General features: G+C 42.2%; 2 protein-coding genes across 3 annotated transcripts in view; both read right to left on the bottom strand.

Annotated features, from left to right (window-relative positions):
* The window catches only part of spdl1 (spindle apparatus coiled-coil protein 1), a 37,032-nt gene extending 35,864 nt beyond the window's left edge, over window positions 1–1,168 (bottom strand). The window contains exon 1 of one of the 2 annotated variants that reach the window (XM_079668522.1): window positions 1,038–1,168. The gene's annotated coding sequence lies outside the window, so the exon portion shown is untranslated. The remainder of the gene's footprint in view (window positions 1–1,037) is intronic. The other variant, XM_079668523.1, reaches the window with a different exon arrangement.
* Window positions 1,169–7,075: 5,907 nt separating this feature from the next.
* On the bottom strand, window positions 7,076–24,466 carry trappc11 (trafficking protein particle complex subunit 11; the record flags this gene model as incomplete). The annotated part of the gene is made up of 29 exons (XM_079671250.1): window positions 7,076–7,379; window positions 7,461–7,628; window positions 7,846–7,979; window positions 8,609–8,700; window positions 8,782–8,893; window positions 8,981–9,137; window positions 10,860–10,925; window positions 11,017–11,136; window positions 11,267–11,388; window positions 11,761–11,909; window positions 11,996–12,189; window positions 12,260–12,385; window positions 15,140–15,270; window positions 15,517–15,649; window positions 16,344–16,405; window positions 17,240–17,385; window positions 17,558–17,612; window positions 17,864–17,942; window positions 18,470–18,549; window positions 18,687–18,774; window positions 18,962–19,103; window positions 20,771–20,904; window positions 21,068–21,164; window positions 21,512–21,585; window positions 22,224–22,323; window positions 22,688–22,802; window positions 23,567–23,637; window positions 24,003–24,172; window positions 24,437–24,466. The coding sequence occupies 29 exons, from the start codon at window positions 24,464–24,466 to the stop codon at window positions 7,335–7,337; spliced, it is 3,192 nt and encodes a 1,063-aa protein (XP_079527376.1). The 3' UTR covers window positions 7,076–7,334.
* Between the last annotated feature and the right edge of the window lie 600 nt (window positions 24,467–25,066).

The raw sequence follows: 25,066 nt of genomic DNA, 5'->3' as shown, positions 1-25,066 counted from the left end.
ATGCCTTGCAGCCGCAGCATTTGCGTCACACAACAGTCGGCCGTTCACGGAAACAAATGATTATGACGGAGAAATTATATCATGAAAGTTACGGTGCTTATTAAGCATTTTAAAACGTATGTGGTAACTTGCCAAAGTGCTTTGTTTTGAACGTTCATCAGTATTATAATCAAAAAGAGAAATATGAACGTTAGTTTTTACTGAAATGATCAAATAAAGTCAACATTTCACTGAGCTGTGTGGGGTTTGTTCAACTTTTAAGCATAAATTTCACTTTCCTTTTTTATTTCAATTACAACTTTGGTCATGAAGAATATGTTTCTCTGTTGTCCACGTTCATAAAGCATAAAACAACAGCATCAGAGCACGGCACGAGTCTCTAGATGAGTTTACAGTAGTTCCTCGTTCTTATTAAACATCCATGTTGTAGTCCGCGGTATAGAACACTGTAGTTTCTATAGTTTCACCACAGCAGCAGACGCACACAATGACGTCTGCTGGCGCATCATAAACACGTCAGATAGTGAAAGTGCATTCGGATTCTCTAAAGTACCGCAGTCTCCTCTCCTAAGTCCTTTTGAATTCTCCTATCCACTATCCCTTAACCCCGTGACGTTTCACTCAGAGGTCAAGGAATAGGAGATAGGGTTAGAATTTAGGAGATGATTTTTGGATTATCGGAACGCAACCTAGATGTCCTTTAACATGGCGCGCTCAAATTCATTTCCGGGTCATTACCGGAGGACCGAGGAGTCGACGAGGGGGATTAGATGAAATGAGAAAGGGCCATAGAGTGCAAAGTCCACTACATTTAACGTTAAAGTAGCGTTTAACGTTACTATTAGACCACAACACACAACAATGGCTTCTGAACTAGCAAGCTATGTCTACAGATATGTTTTTCATCAGACGAACAGCATCCACTCGTGAAATGTGCTTTAGTTGGTCGTCTAGGGTACTTTAGATAGCATTACTGAGTTCATGTTAACAATGGCATACAGTTAATAAAATATGACGGTAATAGTAAATGTAGTTACCTTGACTGTGATCAGTCGTCTGTTGTATTTACAGGTTATGCTGTCAAGCCGCCACACAGTTTGAATCCGAGTCCCACTAACTATCGCGACACAACACGATAGCTTGCCTCTACGAGAGTTGTTTCTGATTGGCCAGGGAGGGCCAGAGTCGTGGAAGGCAGCAAGCAGCAAGTCCTCAAAAAAGGCTTTAGTTTTCGAGATACCCCTACCCGAGGTAGAACAAATGACAACAATGATTTTTCTTATCTCTAGGGTCTCCCATTAATGAAATTGATTGTTGTCAAATTTTATTTTTGGGGAAAAAATGTTTTTTGGGTTGTTCTTTAGAACTGCCCCAATCTCTGAAAAAGAGCCAAATTAGACCAGGCCGAATATGGGAAAGGTGACAAAAAAGCCCATAACTTGAGAATGATCACTCTTTTCCTCTTCAGATTTGCTGAGGTATGAACCAGGTGGCTGTCCTAAATCACCAAATAGTCAGACAATTATTTAACTTAGAAAATACTGAATTATAGTCCTGTAAACTTAGCTTTAGTTTAGACGGAAATTGTACTTTTTGGTGATAGGAACATAGGACTCAATCACTTTTCTCTCATTTATCAGAAAAACAGAAATCCCTAAAAAATATACCATTACTGAATTGTCTAGGCTGCTATTGAACACTAACCAGTAGTTGTATGGAAATATCTGGTACAGTTCTATTGCAAATGAGATTTCTTTAGACATAGGCCTACCTCTTCTCTGATACAGTCACATTCCGAATGGGGGATAAGTGGCACAATAGCCTATAAGTTAAGAATGCTCACTCTAATGGTCATTATATTTGGAGAGGGAAATACCAGGTGGCTGAACTACATCACCAAATAGTCAGAATAAGAGTAACCCATTACAATAAAGTGTATTAGTTCTAAATTGCAGGTCTCTAAAACATAGGTGTAAATAGTACAGATTGTATTGAAACTGGAACCTTAATTCAAAGTACAGTATACAATTCATCAAATAATTCAGTGAGAGGTCAAGTATATATATACTAAAATATAATGTTATAACGTCAGGTTCCTCAGGAACGTTAGGGGACACATTTTGATTCTGCACAGCAGGTGCAGAACTCCGTACAGGGAAGGCCAACAGAGAGGCACTGGCACTTTCCACTCTCTCCACACTTTGCATCTTTGCAATACAAGTGAGTAATGTCTCTCACTTCTGTAGGTGCTGGGGTTTTTGTAAATAGCACTGGTTGAATGGCCCCATCTCTGACAATCCACCCCCTGCCAACAGGACTCCATAACAAGGGTTTGGGTTCGGGCTGTGACACCATATCGCTGTCTGAAACATTGCTCTTTACATGTTGTTGAAATGCATCCTCTGTTGGCGGCAGATTTTCCGAGGCTGCATCTGTTGTTGATGCAATTATGAACCTCAGTTCATCCAAGTTTGTGCACATCAGTCCAATTTCCTTTTTTCCATATAGCAGAAGCGCAAATTCTCTTGCGACTGGCAAAGACTCTCTGGCAGAGAGTCCAAAATGGACCAGATCTTTGAGCTCGCTGAGATGGGTCTTGGGTTTGGTGAATGCTGTTGTCTTTCCTATTCTGTACAAACTACTTGTTGTGCCACAGCCAGTGAGTGCATGACATGCTGGTAGACAGTTAGACATGTAGTTGTCGCCCAGCTTCAGGACCATCTCCACCTAAACGGCCTCTTTGAGGAATTCACGTCTGGTTTCCGTTTCCGCCCACAGCACTGAAACAGCTCTGGTCAGGGTCACAAACGACCTGCTGATGCTGATTGTCTTTCCTATTCTGTACGAACTACTTGTTGTGCCACAGCCAGTGAGTGCACGACATGCTGGTAGACAGATAGACATGTCTTTTCCAATTTTCTCACATATGGGGTTGATGGGGACATATCTCTCTCTCATTCCATGGCTTGCATGCATGTACACTAGAGATGAACCATACATGTATTTGCTTGCATAATATATGAGCAGTACTTCCACATCTGTGTCATCAGAGCTCACAATGATGCAGGAATATGACTCTGCAAGATGTATGGCATGGAGCACCATCCTTGTTTCTGTCTCCTCCTGATCACTGTACAGTGATGTCAAACTGCTGACTCCTGCTGTGCAGATGCTCTTCACCTCCTCCCCTTTGTCAAATCCTGAGTGTAGTCTCTGTGGGGCAGCAGTGACAATGTAGTTGCTCACAAACATGCACAGTGCAGTCTTGTTTCCACTACTCCTCAAGTACTTCCTGTAGTTTGGGACATTTGTTTTGCCAGTGATAACATGGGTAGGCCTTCCATCAGTTGCACCTGTCCTTTGCCTCTCCAGGTCTTTGATTGACTGTGGTCCGTCATACCTGTCAAATACCATGACCACACATTGCATTTCTTGTTTTCTATATATATATATATATATATATATATATATATATATATATATATATATATAATATGTGCCAAACACTCAGTATGATTTTGTGAACGGGTGTGTCAATGCAGGTGCCTTTAAAAAAGTGCAGATCTGTAATGAGGACCCAGCTCTGAAGAATAACACAAGTGTTATAACCTAAAGCAAAACAAATGTCCCAAACAAGACTGCACTGTGCATGTTTGTGAGCCACTACATTGTCACTGCTGCCCCACAGAGACTACACTCAGGATTTGACGAAGGAGACGAGGTGAAGAGCATCTGCACAGCCGGAGTAAGCAGTTTTACATCACTGTACAGTGATCAGGGGGAGGCAGTCACAAGGATGGTGCTCCATGCCATCTTGCAGAGTCATATTCCCGGATCATTGTGAGGTCTGATGACACAGGTGTGGAAGTACTGCTCATATATTATGCATGCAAATACAGGTTTGGTTAATCTCTAGTGTACATGCATGCAGTCCATGGAATGAGAGAGATATATGTCCCCATCAACACCATATGTGAGAAAATTGGAAAATACATAATAATAATAATAAATTGCATTTGTAAAGCACCTTTCTTCGCTAAAAGCAATCCCAACTTGCTACAGGAGGCGTAAGAAACAAACAAAATAAACAAAAGTTGAATCAAGGCTTTTTTTAAAGAAAGGTGTTTAGGATGAGGAGAGATGGGGAACCAGTGTCAGCCGCAATCTGCAGGTCGTTTGTGACCCTGACCAGAGCTGTTTCAGTGCTGTGGGCGGAACGGAAACCGGACGTGAATTTCTAAAAGAGGCCGTTTAGTTGGAGATGGTCCTGAAGCTGGGCGGAAACCACATCTCTAACTGTCTACCAGCATGTCATGCACTCACTGGCTGTGGCACAACAAGTAGTTTGTACAGAATAGGAAAGACAACAGGATTCACCAAACCCAAGACCCATCGCAGCGAGCTCAACGATCTGGCCCATTTTGGACTCTCTGCCAGAGTCTTTGCCAGTCGCAAGAGAATTTGCGCTTCTGCTATATGGAAAAAAGGAAATTGGACTGATGTGCACAAACTTGGATGAACTGAGATTCATAATTGCATCAACAACAGATGCAGCTTCAGAAAATCTGCCGCCAACAGAGGATGCATTTCAACAACATGTACAAAGAGCAATGTTTCAGACAACGATATGGTGTCACAGCCCCAACCCAAACCCTTGTTATGGAGTCCTATTGGCAAGGGGTGGATTGTCAGAGATGGGGCCATTCAACCAGTGCTATTTACAAAACCCCCAGCACCTACAGAAGTGAGAGACATTACTCACTTGTATTGCAAAGATGCAAAGTGTGGAGAGAGTGGAAAGTGCCAGTGCCTCTCTGTTGGCCTTCCCTGTACGGAGTTCTGCACCTGCTGTGCAGAATCAAAATGTGTCCCCTAACGTTTCTGAGGAACCTGACATTTAACATTCTATTCTAGTATCTATATACTTGACCTCTCACTGAATTATTTGATGAATTGTATACTGTACTATGAATGAAGGTTCCAGTTTCAATACAACCTGTACTATTTACACCTATGTTTTAGAGGCTTGCAATTTAGAACTAATACACTTTATTGTATTGGGTTACTCTTATTCTGACTATTTGGCGATGTAGTTCAGCCACCTGGTATTTCCCTCTCCAAATATAATGACCATCAGAGTGAGCATTCTTAACTTATAGGTTATTATGCCACTTATCCCCCATTTGGAATGTGACTGTATCAGAGAAGAGGTAGGCCTATGTCTAAAGAAATCTCATTTGCAATAGAACTGTACCAGATATTTCCATACAACTACTGGTTAGTGTTCAATAGCAGCCTAGACAATTCAGTAATGTTATATTTTTTAGGGATTTCTGTTTTTCTGATAAATGAGAGAAAAGTGATTGAGTCCTATCACCAAAAAGTACAATTTCCATCTAAACTAAAGCTAAGTTTACAGGACTATAATTCAGTATTTTTAAAGTTAAATAATTGTCTGACTATTTGGTGATTTAGGACAGCCACCTGGTTCATACCTCAGCAAATCTGAAGAGGAAAAGAGTGATCATTCTCAAGTTATGGGCTTTCTTGTCACCTTTCCCATATTCGGCCTGGTCTAATTTGGCTCTTTTTCAGGGATTTGGGTAGTTCTAAAGAACAACCAAAAAAACATTTTTTCCCCCAAAATAAAATTTGACAATCAATTTCATTAATGGGAGGCCCTAAAAATAATAAAAATCATTGTTGTCATTTGTTCTACCTCGGGTAGGGGTATCTCAAAATCTGAGGGCCCTTCCTGCTAGACTATAAAACATTCATGGAGCTGGATAGTAGTGGAGCATCTCTGATATAGAAGAGCGATCTTCGGTGTAATGGCTGGGCTCAGTGTGAAGTAATTCACTCAGCCTCTTCCCTCTTCTCTGTGAGGAGCAGCAGGTTCAGCTTTCAGAACAAAGTAACAAAAAACTAAAATGGCATTCATTTTTTTTAAATGTGTAGTTATAGATGTATTTATTTTTCTTCTCAAGAGAGTACCAGAATGTGTATTATATGTTAGTATTTCAAAAAATCTCCTGGGGGGTTATCCCCCCAGACCCCCCTGCAGGGGTTGGGTTTTCAGCATGTCAACTCTTTCACTTGTGGGGAAATTTCAGGATTGGCTCCAGGTCGCCCTTTTTATTTACTACAAGACAAATGTGCCTTTTTATTTCATACAGTTCAATTTGGATTGAGACAGGGAAATAATCTAAACCTCACGCGTGGCGTTTCACTTTCAAGGGGAGCGTGTATGTAATTACATTGCAAATACTGACTTGAGCCCAACCACTGTATGAGTTAGCCCTACCATAGATTACCCAACAAAAATACTCTGGAGCCGCCACTGGCTGGGCTCCATGGGTGTAAAGACCTTTAATAGAGAGCTCTAGCCATTCAGTTCATTCCAATTGGTAATTTCGACACAATTATTACGTAGACGCTTCCAAGTGTTTTGTTCTTTTTAGTCAATAAATGATGTCAGAAAACATTTAGTGTAATGGGTTGCTAAAATACATTTACTTTGCATTCTCTATTTCCTTTGCATTTTGGAAACAGCACGGATACACACAAAAACCCAAATTGTGTAAAAACATCCTTAACATGGAACCATTCTGCTTATCAACATAGCAGTATTACCTTCTACACAGCAATATATTTGGCAACATGCTCAATAATAACTTTATTTACTGGTAAGATTTGTGTTTATGGAACTGAACCAGGATTTGCTGCACTATTTCCCCCACGTGTAACTTCTACATTCCAGTTTTGCAATGCATTGTGAGCTCTTTTTTCCCTTTCTTTTTGACCAACCACAACACAGGTATTGTTTTGTGTGTGTGTGTGTGTGTGTGTGTGTGTGTGTGTGTGTGTGTGTGTGTGTGTGTGTGTGTGTGTGTGTGTGTGTGTGTGTGTGTGTGTGTGTCTGTGTGTGTGTGTGTGTGTGTGTGTGTGTGTGTGTGTACATAATTTATTACCAACCACATAGCTTCATGCAGTCACTAAACTTTACAGATGTGTGATTTAAATGAATGATGTTAGGGTTACACAGTAAAACATTGAAATGCACATGGGACACAACTGTTTACATAGCTTTCTTTTAATTAAACTTTCAATACATTTCATGTATAACACACCACATGTCAATATAGTTCACATCAGATTCATACATGATTTTGCAGTTAAGTGAACATCAGTGGATCAATTCATTATATTGACTCAGAGAATAATCAAAACAAACAAATAGTGTTAATATTGTCATTCGTGTGGAATCATTATTGTAGAACATCCAACACAATGTTGCTTTGTTCTCATATTTACAGGAAACGTCTGTGTTCTCGTCAAGCTGCAGCGATGGAGACCTCATCCAGCTGCCGACCCTGAGGCTGAGGGGGAAATAATAGTTTTTAATAGATAACAATGACTGCTTTTTGAGTGAGGCAGATTGGTTTCTGTGAGTGTGTTACCTTGACGAAGATGCGTTGGGGCAGGAAGCGTCTCAGAGAGTGTGTGTTGGCGGTCAGGCAGCGCGGCAGGCTGATGTTGAGCTGTGGTAGTGTTTGGTAACCAGCCATCAGAGGGTAATAGTTATAGAGCATCTGCTGCTCCGAGCCAGGGAGGATGCGCAGACGCACCTGCACACACACAAAACCAAGAATTGAGTCAGCATTTTAGCACTCCAGGGGGTTATACAGTGAAGTGAGTTCAACAGAAAACCAGGATTTCTCTGACTTAACTAAACTTCCTGATCAGAGATAACAGGTTAAAACTGTCTTTGTGAATCTAGGCTTTCCTCTCCAAGCTGTGTGCACGTTCACATAAAATGGTATCTAAGAGTGAGCCCTGTTGTACCTGTTTGAGTCCGGAGAACATGAAGGCATCTGACGGCTCCACAGCCATCTCCACCTCCTGCACCAGAGACGTTCTGTTCTCGATGTGGTAGCGCACTGAAAGGGACTCTCTGACTCGCCCAAAGGATGGTAAATCTGAACCAAGACACACATTTTAATGCCGACATACAAAACAACATTAGAAATATATTCCATCAGAAAAAGAAATGACTGAAAATTAGGACAAAATTAAAAATGTGTATAAAAATGGAGCTCTGAGATCAGGGACATTAAAGGGTCTATGAACCGCATTCAGAGCATTAACCGTAGCAAACAACTGTTTAAGGATATAGTGGAGTTATGTGTAAGTATGACTGAACTGTTAGAAGCCATTGTTGTTTTTATTGGGTCCACTGAGCAGTCTGTAAGGATTTTGCACCACGAAAGACAACATTGCTACCTAGCTAACTAACTAGCAGCATTGATTAGACATTGAGAGGACTGTAGCCCTGTGTCATTTGCGACAACATTACACTATCAAAATTCACGAACTACGCAAACTATTACAAGTTGTTGGCAGTGAAGGAAATGGCAGTTCACTAACAGAAGTGAATTGATAAACAGCTCCGTGTTTTCAATGTTAAAGCTGTTGACACAGTTAGCTTGTAGTGGTGAGCAATCCCTCAACCCTAGCTGTGTTCTGGATTTAGTATTCAGCCCCTTTAACAGTCAGTTTGAACAGTTCATTATACAATGCATGTGGTGTGTGTATTGACTTGACTGACCAGCGTGGATGTAGAGAGGGACCGTCTCCAGGATGACGTGAGATAGAGTGACTGTGGTTTGGATGAGTGGACTGTCCACACCGGAGGACTTCCTGTACAACAGAGATCAAACAGAGTTAGGAGCTGCAGACACACACCCACCTGTTCAAAGGCTCCGATGTCTGTCTGTGTACCTTCTCCATGATATCAGGTACTGTCCTGTAGCTACAGTGTTGTTGTTGTTGTTCATTGGGGGAACTCGCAGACAGAAACACTCACTGGCACACTCGTCAGTCTGCAAAACAACTGATCAAACACACAATACGTCAGTCAAAGTCCAATCAGCTTTTGTATTCACAGCTATGAATGCAAAGGTAAGAAGGTGCCAGGTACCTTCCTGTAGCTGTGACTGGAGCTGTGGTGTGTTTGAGGTCATAGTGAGCAGCTGCAGGGAGGAGGAGGCCAGAAGCAGAGGCCAGGGGGATGTAGACAGGATGTCTGTCATCAACAGGAAGGGGATGTCCACGGCCAGCCGGTCCAGTTGCTGAAACTACAACACACGGATAATAACAAGACAAATGAGTCAGTCACTGGGAAAGAATAGATAACATTAGACCAAATTGATCAACTCTGAAAGCACGGTTATCTAGAAATAATCTTGGTGTATCACTAAGTTGATCCACAATTTCCTCTTGACCCAGCCAAAGACAGATGGCGGCGGAGTAACGTGTATCAGTAAAAAGAAAAAGAAATAACTTCTGTGTTCAAATTAATTTCATCAGACACATTTGGGCTCTTTCTGACCAGGAGGACGCTGTTCTAAGTAGGGCTGAACGATTAATCGATTTAAATCGAAATCGCGATTTCAAGTGATGCAATTATCAAATCGCAAAGCAAACATTTTTTTTTTTTTCTTCTTGTGTGTCAGTCATCCACACCAATCAGAAGTGCTGTGCTCCACATGTACCAGCCATTGTTACCCAATCAGAAGTGGCCCATGATAGTAGGTGATAGACAGATTGATCCAATCACCTGCCAAGTATTTTTGAAAGTGCCTGCCCTTTCCAAATGGCCTCCAATGGAGCTTTCCTAGATGGTTTGGTGAAACAAACCGTCTGAGTCAGGTTAGTAATGCTCCATCACATGTTAATCTATTACAGGGTGAATCTTAAACTGAAGCTTGACTTTAAAGCAACCCAACGGAAGTTTCATGTAAGTTTAGTTCTTTCACTCGTAGCTCGGGCTGCAGGGGTGCTAGAGACGGGAGCACGTTGATACGACCTTCCTAGCCGGAGATATGGCTTCATTTTACAATAAACTTACGTTGGGTCGCTTAAAAACAAATATCGCAAGTCGAATCGCAATCGCAATATTTGTCAGAAAAATCGCAATTAGATTTTTTTCCCAAAATCGTGCAGCCCTAGCTCAAAGTCGCAACACTTTCTTTTGTCTTTGGACAACAGGTATCAGCACACAGTCTGGGTGCTGTTTTTCTTTGCTACCAAACAGCTGTTTTTAAGACAGACATCAAAACCGAGAAGACACAAGAGACATTTTGAACCGAATTTCTTGAGCCATAACATAAAGCTAACGCTTTTCAACACTAATGTAATTCCTCAGCTAGAATAGAAAAGGGATGCAGAAAAAATATGGCTAATTGGATGTGATCCTTATGGAATCTCCTTTGAGCTTTTCTGGACACTTTTATTGTCTGAAGATACAGCGTGACTTCATTTGACTTTTATTCTATTCCTATCAATACACGGGAGAAAGTCTGAAAGCATGCCACAGCACAGATGAGTAGCAGGACTACTGATGTTGGGTCATTTTGCCAACAATATGAGAGGATGTCTTAACTGAGGGAAGAGCAAGACAAGAACTGTAGAATTCCCTCAAAGGAAAACAAGTTTTTCTCCCGGTCTGGAAGCAAGAGTGTGATTGACAGATGGTTCATTGAATCCCCTGCCAAGGGCCTGCCCTTTTTAAAACATGTTGCAGTGAAGGGGGACTTTGCTTTTGTAACGCTAAATGCAGAAAAAGGTTTGGGAAACACTGTATTGGAAATACAATAGGGAATATTGTGTGACAATCTGCTTCCTGTTGACACTAGTATGTGTGCGACAGTGTTTGTGAGTTGTCATCTTTGCTCGTTAATATGGACTAACTTTTGCTTGGAAACGGTGCTCAACACTCGTGCACTGGGATCACAGAGAGTTAGAGTGGATGTAGCCTAAAAGTAGAAACTTAGCTAGCCAAAGTAGCAGTTACAGACCTTGGTGGACACAAACTTCGCAGACACCTCAAATGGGACAACCGTCTCTATGGTAACCGTCTCATCCTGAAAGACAACAACAGAGGAATGAGTCATATAGAATGGAAACCTGAAAAAGACCACAGTGCGAACTGTCAGCTGTGAGGAAGGTCTTTACTTTGTGGCATTTGCAGACAATCTGACGTCCTTCCACTGAGGTATCGATGCTGTAGGCCACGTGGAAGAGGAAGACCCTCGGTCCAGTTGACACACACTTCACATGTACGGAAATCTCCAACTAAAAAAGCACATTTGGCATAGATACTGGAATTACTGCTGTGGAGAAGCTGTAGGCAGCTGTGTGTATGAGGAAGTGGCAGAGAATGCAAGTCTCTCCTCCAACAGACTGCTTTAGAATGTGTGCGCACCTTCTGGCCTGGATGCAGATCTCCTAGAGGCAGGTCCGGCAGCAGGGCAGGGGCACTGTCGTCACAGACCTTTGAGCCGTCCAGGGTCACATGTGTGGTCTGACCCAGAGTGGCATCCTGACCTAGATACACCAATCAATACAAAACCATAACATAAACATTGGTTTTATGGAAAATATGTTAAATACATTTCCAAAAGGTCATTTTTACTTCAGCATTTAATGACTTAAGTATGAGTATTTGAGATAGACATGAGGAGATTGACAGTAATCTAATGTTAGTGTGTTTATTAAAAGCTGAGCGTAGCCTAGATTAGCATAAATACTGGAAGCATGGGGAAACAGCTAGCCTGACTCAGCAAAGAAATGTGAAATAGCGAAACCTATAAAGCCTCAAAACGCTCTCTTTTGATTAATCTGTGCACAAACTGAATGTAAACAGAAATATTTGTGTTATAGCGTGACTTTGGTGTAGTAACTCTTGTATCAGTGCACCTGGTTTGAGGCCAGCTGTCAGTTTGACATCCTTTGCCACGCCCTCTTCCTGTGATTGGACAGTGAGGTTGATGCAGTACATTTCATTGTTGAGTGCAGGAGGCTGGTGGCTCAGCTGAACAGAGACCTTGGGTACTCTGGAGATGACCCTGAGCAACAGAAAGGATCAAACACTTCACATTTCAGTTGAGACAGTAGAAGATGCAGTATGGTGGAGAACTGAACAAAGACTCACATGGTGCTGGGCTGCAAGGTCAGGCTGTCCCAGTCCGGCTCCTGCCGTGCCTGCACCCCCCGCCCCCATCGCCGTGATGACCTGCTAGCCTGCAAGGCCTCATGGGTAGAGGCCACATCTCCACCCGCCCCCCTCCAGCTCAGGAACACACAGCGGCCACTGTCACTGCCCAGCATCACTTCAATACCTGTCATCTGAACACACACTGTCACTACCAACTCTCTCTCCACCCGTCTCAAAGACAAACACACACACGCATCTCACCTCAATCTTCTTGCCAACGTCTTCAGTCTTTGCTACAAAGCTGAAGTTGTAGCACTGGGTTTTCCCAGGCACCAGGCTCATACTCTCCTCCCCTGCAGACTCCACCACACACCACTGGTTGTACTCCTACACACAAACACCACCAACACACAACCTTTAACTGGTTTTAATTTCTAGGACATGATGTGTGTCATATTCTTGTTGGTCAGGGTGAAAATGAATCCCTTCCCAGTATATCCACCAAAACATTTGGTTTACTTAACGGGCCAATTTTAACTCATAGAATTAAAGATCTAAAGATTGAAAGATATTCTGAAATTGGGATCAATAAAGTAAATATTATAAATAGGGACGTCCAGCTGGGAGGAGACCGAGGGGTAGACCAAGGACCAGGTGGAGGGATTATATCTCTTCTCTGGCCTGGGAGCGCTTTGGGATCCCCCAGTCAGAGCTGGTTGATGTGGCCAGGGAAAGGAACGTTTGGGGCTCTCTGCTGGAACTGCTACCTCCCCGACACGACCACGGATAAGCGGGAGAAGATGGATGGATGGATGGGATTGATAAAGTATCTATCTATCTATCCACCTAAAGTGCTCTGATTCCTAAACGTTAAGAGTGTGTGGTGTACAGTAGGTCATCTCCTTTATGGAACAATAATCTCCTCTTAACTGTGAGCAAACCATTTACCAACAAAGCCTGGGAGGACAAAGGTAATACAACTCTTCAGGACATTCATCGGGAGGATGATATGCTTGACTTTCAGAAACTGCTCTCTCAATACAATGTTGAATCTCTTTTCTTTGACTTTAACATAAGGTCTGCCTGTAAAGCCTATGGGGTTCCATTTGGGTCAGATTTGAAAGACCACCCTATTCTGAGTTGGGTGCAGAGTGCTCCTTAACGAATAGTGTCCAGTGTTTCCCCTATATACAAATAGTGGCGGCGCAGCGCCGCTGCTGAAATATGAGCGCCGCTGCTAGGGGGCGCCAGCCAGGTGAGTTTTTTTTTTTCTTAAAATAATAATAAGTGGCGACCCTTTTTCATTTTTGATTGTTTGTTATGTAGATTTGTAGTATTTGTGTTACTGGCATAGGCAACACAGGCGGTCGCCTAGGGCGCCAGATCTGGGGGGCGCTGCGCTGGTAGCTCTGGGAGGGAAAAACATTTTTGACCGTTGGCGCTCATCCAAATGTTCGGCCTTGATGTAACAACATTCATAATTAAGTAAATGTAACACCCTTTTCACCCCGGTTACACGTTTAATTTGCCCTGTACAGTGGGCGCTGTAAGTGATGAAAGTGGGGGATGTTGGCTTATCAGGCGCCTGCAGCTCACAGCCAAAGTGCGAGCGTGGTAGCGAGAGAGCGAGCAAGGGAGAGGGCGCACCGGTACCGGTGCTGTTGTTATTAGAATCTGGTGCTAGCTGCGCTAACGGATATAAGAAGTAGATGTTTCTACAACCAGGGTGGAGGAGAGCTCTCCTGTCAGACTGAGAGGCTCAGTGAGGTTAAGGACTCTCTGAGTATTTAGATAGTTAATTTTAGTCTAAGTTATCTCAGTGGGTCTCAAACGTTTTGACCACAAATTATGTAAACACATATTTCCAAGGCACTCCTTTATAATTATTAGGATAAATAAAAACAGGTTTGAAATCATTCCAATGTATACTATAGGACAGTAATCCAAAAATATCGTTTAAAGTTGGAGAGATACAAAAATGTGCATAAATAAATAAATGTTAACTAGGTAAAATAAGATTTGAATGAACAACAAAAATAAAATAAGCTACATTTATTTGTTATTGGCTATGGTAGGTTATTGGTTATGTTCACATACTTATTTGATTATTAAAATGTAAACCGATCTTTTTCATATGGGCGTTTTAGAGTTGTACCCCCTAGATCAGGTCTCTAGTAATTGTGTGCTCAAAGTGCACCAGATTGAAACATTTTACTGGACCCCCCTAGAGGATGTGACGTCCACCCTCCAATTCAAACTTTTTCATACAATACTGAATACATTTGAAGCCATTTTGACGTCTATTACCTATGTCAATAAGTTTCTGTTTTTGCAGTGTATTTGTCTTTTGGAGAGATTTTTCATTTATTCTTTACACATAAAATGTCGCCTAAAGTCTCACCTAGGGCAGCAAATTGTCTAGAACCGGCCCTGGTACTAGGCCTCAAGAGCCTTTCTTGTGCTGACACATGGCTGACACATAGAAACAAATTGGCGGGGCGCACTTCGCACGCAATAAAAAATTCCACGCGCTCCGCGCTCACATTATGCTAGGCCCACGTGCCTTAGCACCGCTGCTATGACTACATCCTAGGGGAAACACTGGTGTCATTTATATATAACAATCTTAACTCTCAGAAAGATATGCCTACATAAGGGCATGAAAGCATGGGATAGGGCAATATCCAATTTGGGACAAGAATCGGATTGGGATGCACTTTGGGTTAAAGTTACGGGTGCTTCAAAAAACCCAAAACATTAGTATTCTGGATATGTCTGAAATGGTCATAGAGCAGATAGAATGGGATTGGTACCTGACCCTCATTGTTCATGTTAGATGGAGGGTAGGATAGGATCAATCTAAATGTTTTTTGCAACCTGTTTTGTATTATGTTGTGATTTGTTGGTTGATGGTGTTGCAATACAAAATGTATGATAAAAAAAAGCTGCATTTAACTTTCATCTTCAATGTGTTAACCCAAACATCATCTTAATGAATTGCTGGATATATGAGATGGATCACAGCAGTTGTAGCTATTATTAGATTCAAAGTTATGTGGAGCTTCTTCCTTTGTGATACCGTGTAACCTGCTGGTGTAGTAAACATTTGTTTTGATCAGACCTTCCATGTGTAGAGCGTACCTGGTTACTGAGGCTGACAGACAGCTTGTTGAAGGACACAGGGTGAGGACAGTCGGCTCGGAGGAACACCTTCAGCTGGACAGGCTGGTCCACGTGGAAACTGGGAGAGTGGAACCTGGCCTTACACTGGACTGGAGGAGTCAGGAGGAGAGACAACATCCTCTCAGCACAATCATTATACCAGATGTTTGGAAAGAAAAGATATCGCACTACTTTTTGGGAATGTGTGCCACACTAAAATAGTTTTAGGAGATTTATTATCGACCTCAGGCAATTGTTTGCAGTTTGTATTACATTATAATGATCTTAAAGCAGTGGTTTCTTAAGCAATAGCAGACATTTGAGGTTCCTGTGAGTGGTTGGTTGAGTGTACTCACTGAATGGGATATAATCCTGCACTTCGATAGTTAATTCATTGGATCCGGCCAGGGCCATGCGGTCGTTCCACAGCGAGCGGGCTGCAGTGACGGAGGAGGGGTCACACTCCGGCTCAGCCTCAGGGACCTCGTTCTGGAACAAAGACTAGGATCAACAAGTGCTCTGCTGTGTGGGCCACAGAATTCAATGAGCAGAGTACTGGTAAACAAGGGTGATAAACGGGGGGTTATTTCAAAGGCAAGGAAAACAGAAATCACAAGCGTATACAAGTGTTCAGCCACACTGTATGACACCATGTATTCTGCATCCATTCTCAGTTGGTTTGATCCTAAACAAAGCAAGTAATAAACCACTTGAACTATTTAGATGGCTCCACAGATCCTATCAATCAATCAATCAATCAATCAAATCAATCAATCAATAAGAGCACTGTCTCTGACTTTCTATCTCCTCAACCTCGCATACTAGATACTGTGCCAGTCTCCATTCTTTAGGTTCTTTTTTAGAGACATGTAAACAGTTTAAGGCTTTACATACTCACATACCAATTGGTAGGAAATAGCTACAATTATTCATTGACAGTGACAATTTAACTTTACAATAACTTGCATGACGGTTTCACATGATATTCCTGTAACGGCTAACTTCAAAAGTCAACTTTATTGTCAATCTTTCCGTTTGTGTATACAGACTGAGAGATCTAAATACAAGTGTAATGATAGAATGAGGTCCACAATTCCTGCATGCTCACAGCCTCCCCCCACAGCAACATGGTGCCGTGTCTCAGTGCCTGAATGAGCATGTTGTGTTGAGCTCTTCTACTCACCTTCAGGACTTTGAGGAGGTTCTTCTCAATCCTCAACTTCTGTTCCTCCTTCAAGGTTGAAGCTGCAAGAGAGAATGACTCAACCATCACCTCTTCCACCTAATGCTATTACATTGCTGTCAGGTCCTTTTCAGACTCAGAATACTTTATCGTCCATGAAATGGACATCAAATGGACATTTGTCTCAGGCACTGGCAAATGAAAACAACCTTTACTGTACACAGTACAACATTGTGTGAGTGGTATGTTCTTCCACTGGCTTGTGGTCCACTTAAATATCAGTTGTATTATAAAATAATGAGTTGAATATAAATTAAAATGAGGTGATTTTGTTCTAAATACATGTGTATTCTATGTTTTCAGAGATAATTCTCCAGGGATCTCAACTTCTTCTGATCAACTAAATCAATCATTCATGATTCCACAGGACCAAGAATGACTTCTGTTGTCATTTACTTGTTCTTGAAAAATGTTCTTCTGTTTTTTCACTAATGACATGGCATGTGCTTGTATGTCCCACATTGTACCTGTGGTTTTACAGTTTCATTTGAATGTTCTCCTGTATCCTATCTCCTCGATCTTCTTCTCTTTCTTCTTCACTAATGATTGTGATGTATTGTGCTCTTAGGGTGCCTATTATCATCTGGCTGGGGACAACAGCTTGAAATCAGCCATGTTGGCTAAAGCTGCTGTTTTTGTTACAGTTCATTAATGGGGACTGTCCATGAAACCATAAACTAAACTAATAAGATAAAGAAATATCATGATAAATCCTTGTTGTATGATTTACAGACATGTTGCATCGCTAAACATTTCAACCAAAAACAGGTGAGGTTAGAAAAGCCTGGTCAAAATGTGCATTAGCTTCATGGCAGCAGAGATGAACAACGCCTTACCCCGGCCCAGCAGCTCCATGCAGTATATGATGTAGTCTTTAACACTGGCCATCAGATAAGCACAGCGCAGCGCTGTGGTCAGGATGGCGCTCAGGAGGGCCCACCATCGCTCTGTGCGGTAGTCACACATCACATAGTCCAGCAGCCTGCAACACACACACACACACACTCAGATGTCTTGCTCACAAACACACGTTAAGGAAACAACCTACCTAGTGCTGTTTGCAAAATACATCTCCAGACTGGCTCATCGCTTACAACCATCCACACGTGCATGCATGGCTATACTTCAGGTGTAGCGTCACTGCAAGCTCTTACTTTAGGGATTTGGTGTAGTCTTTAGCATGGTAGTATTCCTCTCCCATCTGCACCACTACAAAATAAACAAAGTTAAGGTTAAAACAAAACCAGGGCAACAATGTAATGATCAAAAAGGATGCTTTGATGAGCTCACTTTATCAGACTGCATCCACATAATGTGAGAAATGTTCACATGTTACATCAAAGCATCAGCATGTCTACCTGATCAGTGAATGCACTGATGAACTCACAACAGCAGATAACAGCAGTCAAATGAAGACACTTCAATGACTGGAGGCACTGAGGGAGCTCCATGATACTCACTGAGATGACTCTTCATCCGGGGGCACTTGTACTTCTTAAACTGGGCGACAGCATTACTGAGGAGTGCTATAATCAGCTCCTATTGGGCAGAGACATGGAAGAGCATCTTCAATACAGCAGTAGCACATAATGAATCTGAGCTGTGGTGACAAAGATACAATATGTGTCTTTCTGAAGACAGAGGAGCCTTTTGCACCCTAGGTTTCTCCTAATGAAAACATTGCTACTACCATACTTTCTACAATCAAAGCACAACACTGACCACCTTTCAATCATTTTAAACTTAGTAACTCACACAGTATTTCAAGTTTTGTTGTAAGAATTCTGTGTATTGGTATAAAAAGCCACTGTGTGCAGGATTTCAGAAATGTTACTTTGGCGCTCCCCAGTGCAAAAAAGAAACAAGATGCTTTTGAACTAACATTGTTGCAGAAAGTGCACATATTTCACAGGGATTGAAACACCACCAGAAGATGCTAAAATGACATATAGTCAGATAGATAAATAGACAGACAGATAGTGCCAGTGGTTTGAAATGTTCTAACTGAAGGCATGAAGAATAGGGAAGCAGTGAGCTACATTATGGCTACAGCTGTGTGCTCTTACAGAGTGTGGCACATCTCTCTCTTTCATCTGCTGGGCCAGAATCCCCGTCTTCTCCTTCTCGGCATCTGGAGGATCAATACCTGGAGATACAAAAAAGCAGGAGCCATTAGCCGTACAATTCTAACAGTGTGTTTGGTGTGTGTGTGTGTGTGTGTGTGTGTGTGTGTGTGTGTGTGTGTGTGTGTGTGTGTGTGTGTGTGTGTGTGTGTGTACGTACTCTGGTGTCCTTGTCTCCATGCTCTCTGGCCGTAGAAGTCCAGTCCCCCACTCTGGGTGTCCACTGGTTCAGGGCTGGGAAGACTCGCCTGGAACAACCAGTTTCAAAGTTTCAAGAAAACTTTATTGTCATAAGCAATTCAAATCTTAATCTCAATCTCAATTTTCACACAGCTATTTCTGTCACTCCATATGTTCAACATGATGTATCCATGACAGCTGGCTGTGTCCAGCAGGTATGAACCCTCTGATGGGCAGTCACAGCAGCTGTCTCACCTGACAGAGCTGCTGGGCCAGCTGTTTGCGGTCCTGGCTGTAACAGGCCGCCTGCTGGTAGTAGAAGCCAGGGTTCTGGGTCTGGATTGCTGTCAGACCCAGCTTTATGGCTTCATCAAAGAGCTCGCCAAATGACTGGAACCTGTGGAAAGCAAAGAGGAACACACAGACAGGGTTAGGGTTAAGACATACAGGCTCCCAGTGGAGAGAGACGTATTCAGATGTTTTACTTCAGTGAAAGTACCCATACCAAATGTTACGAAGACAACAAGTTTATGTCCAACAATCAAAATGTAAGTGAAAGTACAGAAGTTTTGGCATCAAACTATACTTATTACCAGGGTAAAAGTATCTTATGCATAATGACCCATTTCAGAATCATATTAAATGACTGGATAATGATTACTGGTGCATTAACCTGTTCATCACAGCTGGGAAATGTGGAGATAATGTTAATTACTTAGACGCTTTCACACCAAGTACTTTGCTGTACTTAGTTCCCAGTACTTAGTTCTGGTGAACTTAGTTAATCGGAACTTAGTTCATCAGAACTAAAGAGCAGATTCGTGGGGAAGGATTAGGCAAATGAAGCCGCTGACGTCACTTCTTCTTCTGCTGCTGCTGCTGCTTGGGTTTACTCCACCGCGCCCATGTTTGTTTTTGTGTTGCCATAAGTTAGTCTCTCTGCGTTTGTGCGCTGGGCTAATGCTAATAATGCTAATGCCAGCAAATAAAATGGCGGCTTCACAAAACTTTTCCGAGTTTCACGGGGCGTGGTTTGCAATCCGCCCAGCCAATCAGAAATGGGAACCTTTTTCTCCCATGAAAGTACCTGCTCTCTAGCAGGGACTGAAAAGGGGATGAAAAGGTTCTCATGAACTAAGTTCTAGTTCCGGATTTTTTGGTGTGAACGCAAAATGTCAAGAACTATCGGAACTATACTGGGAAAAGTACTCCGGTGTGAAAGCGCCTATAGCTGCTGGATTTGTCAATATTATAAATAAATATATATTTTGCATTAGCAAATTATCTAAATCTGTAAAGTAACTAAAGTTCTCAAATAATTGTAATATAGAAAGTATAATATTGGCTTATAGTATAAGAAGTATCATAAAAGGAAAATACTCAAAGTTAAACTAAAGTTAGGTACTTCAGTAACTGGACTGTATTACATTCCACCCGTTATGTTCTGGTACAAAATGACTCCTCTGACATGACAGACACCTTCTCACACATTCATAATTCAACAACAAGCTGCATCCTCAGCAACGTGCGTAACTCCTGCTTTATTGTTTAAAGGTCCCATGTCATGCTTTTCTGGTTATTACTCGTCCCCTTGTGTGTTATGAAGCTTTTTCTGCATGTAAATGGTCTGCAGAGTCACAAACCCTCAAAGTATCAAAGTACACCCTGTAGCGAGTAAAACTCTAAAGGCCCTGACACACCAAGCAGTCACCAGAGAATTCGCCGACGCCGACTGTTGCGTCGCCGTGTTCTCCTGCGTCTTGGCCATGTGTCGCACTGGAACACACCGCAAAGACGGAGCTCCAACAAGCCGTTAAGGACAGAGAGTGAATACACATACTATACAGAGATGCTGTATGAGAAACCAATGTGAGTTTGGAAAATTAAACAATATAAATCTATTCTAGTAGACCTCAACAATGGAATTATGATCAGTAGAAATGGCCATGACATGGGACCTTTAAGAAAGATTTGTTTTAAATGCAGCAAGGTAGATAGAACCTATTTATTCAATGTTTAGTTTCTATCATTTCTAATAAAGTATATTCCAGTATGTATCCTCACTGTTTAGACATCCATGCAGAGTGCTCGAAGGCCAGCTCAGCGCTGCCGATCTTCTTCTTGCACAGGTCGATGTGCTTCCTGAACTGAGCGATGGCGTCTAGAGGAGTGTTGTGCTGGAAACACAGGCGGCAGATCTGAAGAGAGAGAGACAAAAAAGGTGATTAACGCTCAGTAACAAAAAACTTCCAACTGGTTTGGGCTGAATCCTTAACTGTTCCAATCATGAGACACGAAGCCCCCAAGTTGAATCACGTTCTTTGTGTCAAATCATTTTCCTACAGACGGTCCAAAACGTACCTTATAGTTGATGAATCCAGCCATAGTTTTGATCTCCAACATGTTGGTCTCGTGGGCCCGGAGCTCATGAACCAGACTGTATGCAGTTCTGTAGTACCTAAACACACAAACAATCATTCAACACTTTGTTTGAGGGCTTGGAATCTGTCGTATTACATGTGCAATACAAACCTCACAATTAATAAGAGAAAGAGGGACAGCTAGGATAAACCATACAGGTCAAACAATTAAGATATATATTAGCCAGGATCCTTTCAAATTGTATTTTAAGTAGGAAGCCACAGTTCCTTTTATATTTTCAGTTAAGACAACAAACAGGGAAACTGGATTTGTGTGAATTCAACCCGCCTTTGATAAGTGTGATGTCTCATCGATTCCTATCCGGAACTGATCGCAACCAACACCAAAGAACAGTCCATCATTCATTTATAGGCTCAGACTTACTTGAGAGCATTCTGGGTGTCCTGTTTCAGCTCACTGAGGAAGGCGATTTTAAACTGGTGTCTGACAAACAGCAGCTGGGAACATCAAAGGGGGACAAAAGAGAAACAAGGACTCTGTGAGGAGCGGGCTTTTCAGAACAGCTCAGTGTGGTGCAGTGATGATGTATATTTGCTGTCCGACCCAGAAGTTAGCATCGCTTTAAGTGAAGGGCTCCCTTCGCGATGGGATTTTTCCATTGTATATTGCAGAAAATAAGCTCTGTGGCAGACACATGCTTATGAAACTTACACCTATAGAGTTCATCAGGAGAGTCTCCACATATTAAATAACTACTTTGATCATTTTTGAAGCAAAAATGCAATAAAAAGCAGTAAAAAGCTTTTGCAATGTCCTAAATTAACTACATCATGCTAAGCTAAAGGAGGCTAATGTTTGGCATGATGACGTTCAGTAGTCTTACAGTATTTAGGCACTTCTTCACAGCCACCGTTTTTGAAGACATATAGAAGCTTTGAAAATACAACAGCCGGGTAATTACTGGTGTATTTTATGAAAATCTCTTCAGCTTGTGTTTACCACAGACCTTATTTTAGGCATCTTACTATAAAGAACGTTCAATACAGTTGACTTTGAGCAGGGAACTAGATTCAAAAAAATATGCTAACCTGTAGAAACTGTAGTTACATCTGCTCTAGTTGGGTTGCACTGTTACCTGATGTGTTGTCTTGTTGAGGAACTCTTTATGGGATTTGACTCGGCGGATCTCAGTGTAGTAGTATGTCTGAGAGTGTTCATAGAAAGCATTCTCCAACCTGCAGAATTACAGGGACGATTACATTAACACACACATCATCTGGAAGAAATGTTCCCGTTTTGTATTTGCTGCACCTGTTAGACATGCATTTCCTTGTGTGAAGACTGCACAAAGGTTAATGGACTATTGGTTTCACAATAAGAATAAGAATGCATTTAGAAAATATATTTACATCACTGTGTGGCAAATGTTTGCAAAATTGAAAATCCACGAATGCATTGTTTCCCACTGTTATGGTTTTGTCAGCTAAGCTCTTCAATTAAAAACACCATTTCCATTGAATTCAAGTGGAGAGCCATTTGGATGATTTCTCATACATTGAAAAATATGTATTCATATGGCATTAGTGAGATGGCAACTACCTTATGATGTAGCCCACTAAGTGGTCGGTGTGTGGCAGCACGAACAGACTCTTGCCGGACAGATCACAGGCGTTACAAAGAGTCGCTGCCCTCTCTGAAGCTACCAGGTCCTCTCCTGGGCAGGAACACAAGGGGTGTAACATAGATGAGAAGCTGTCAAGTTGCTGTGCAGGCTGTGGCTCAGGAAGTAGAGTGGTCAGTGGTTCAACCCCTGGCTCCTGTGGTTAATATTTGAGCATGGGCAAGATACTAAACCCCAAATAGATCCCTAAGGCATGGCTAGCAGTGTGTGGGCAAATGCTCTCTTGTGGTGCAAAAGAGCTTTGATTGGTCTCAAAGATATACAAGTGTTCTATAAGTACAGCGTAGAAATGCAGTCATTTAACATTAGCCGCCTAATGTCTAAAGATTCATCAGTTATAATGATATGATTCACAAGAGGTTATGCTGAGTTTTGAGATCATTACAGAGCTGATCAAATGTTTGAGTTTTTCAGAACACATTGGAGCCTCGTTAATGAAATGTACCAGACATTATTGTACTGCTCCCGCCAGAAAGGAAAGCAGGGAAACCCAATATTTACCCTACCATTGCATTGGAAAAAACAAGGCAACATATTCAATTGAACCATTTCAAGTGCACTCTATTCCATGTATTCTGTGTTTGCTGTTGTTTGCTGTTGTGCTAGCTTCTCCCCTTTCCCTTTCTACCTCTCCTGTGCTCTGCACTCTACTAGCAGAGGCTCTCGTTGCCAATATTAGCTGCTCTTTCTAACAATGTTGATCTGAAGAATGGCGATGCAGGCTGGCATTGAGGCTGATGGGAGAAGCAGTGACTTAAAGCAGGAAAGAGAAAAAGAGCAAAAGTAGGTATGTTTACCTGGAGGTAGAGGAGTTTTCTTCTGGATCAGAACTACAGCCACCTTGGTGTTCCTGCCCTGAAGGCTGGTCCTAAAGACAACACAGATGACTGCAGATAAATGTGCTGCTGTTATGTTTCTGCTAGGGGTGTGAAGAGATGACCTGCAGGATAGTGTCCATTCCCAATGCTTTTCTTGTACACTATATCCTAGGTTTTAAAGCTATAAGTCATTGAATAAAGTGGAATTACAAACATCTTTAACAATGCTACAACAACAGTCTTCTGGCAGAGATGCATTACCTAGCATTTATCCAAAGTTATTACTTTGTCAACATAATAAGTGTAAGTGGATGATGGTAAGCCTGATCAAACAGAAGCCTGAGGCATCAACCAGCACTCTAACCCTAGTCACCCATTAACATCCTTTCTAAAAACTAAAATAATGTTCACCTACCTTACAATCTCCACTTTAGTGGCACATTCAGATTGTTTCTCTTTCCATGTTGGGTCGTCCCAGTCCAGCTCGTAGAACAGAACAACCAGAGCTGGTACCAGGTTCAGGTGTTTATGCATCCATCCTGTTTTCAGGATGCCTTTAGGGATGTACCACTCATAGGATGTCCGCTACACAGACAGACAGAGAACAACTGGTAAAGATACATACTGAACAGACTGCAGCGCTTATCTCACATGGGGACTTCACAACTGGATTTATTTGGTGTTTTTCAACATCTTAGTTCAAACTAAAACACTTAGGCCCCGGCCACACGAGGACGATAACGGTCGTATCTGCTACAGTTCACTATCAGATAGACGGTTCGGCCACACAAGGCCGACATGGAAACGCAGAAAACGATAACGGGTCCCAAGGTGGGTAGATCTGCAAACGAAACGCTCTGGGGGGGCCAACGGCTCCATGTTTACGCCTATACGATCATGTCCTGATAACGTTGAAGCAATAGCCCCGCCTCTCCTGCTCAGAGATCAGCTGTCGGGCTGTCAGAAGAGGGGAAGGAAAAGAGAGGCTCCGTTTTTTATTCTTATTTTATTATATAGAGTCGTTATTCATTTGTTTTAAAGCTCAATGAATAACAAAGAAGACCTTTGACCGGCACATTTCTAATTTTGTCCGGAAGATTTCAACTTTAACGGACGGCGAAAAAAATCTAACTGAAACTCTGCTGCACGGCCTCCTCGTCCCTTGGAAGAGGCGGAGAGGTGGGTGTTTGTTTGTCATCTGCTGGTGGACTAACCGGAGAGATTTAGAGTAGGAGCAAACGCTTGCCCCGGGGAGGGAGAAAAAGAGCCAGACCGTCCATAGCGGAGAATAAACAGAAGGGAAACCATGACAACCATGAGCGGGAAGTCTTCTTCGCTGCTTTTGTGGCAGTAGTACGGCGCCACTTACAGGCCCGGCATATGTACTACAGCGTCTCCAGCGCTTTCGAGCGGTCTCGTGTGAACGGACCATAGACTGTATATATAAATGGAGGTAGGGTCAGTGACGTCACCCATAGG

Source organism: Notothenia rossii (assembly GCF_949606895.1).
Source record: "Notothenia rossii genome assembly, chromosome: 3".
Lineage (NCBI taxonomy): Eukaryota > Metazoa > Chordata > Actinopteri > Perciformes > Nototheniidae > Notothenia > Notothenia rossii.
The sequence above is the reverse complement of the archived record's forward strand: the minus strand, read 5'-3'. Positions and strand labels throughout refer to the sequence as shown.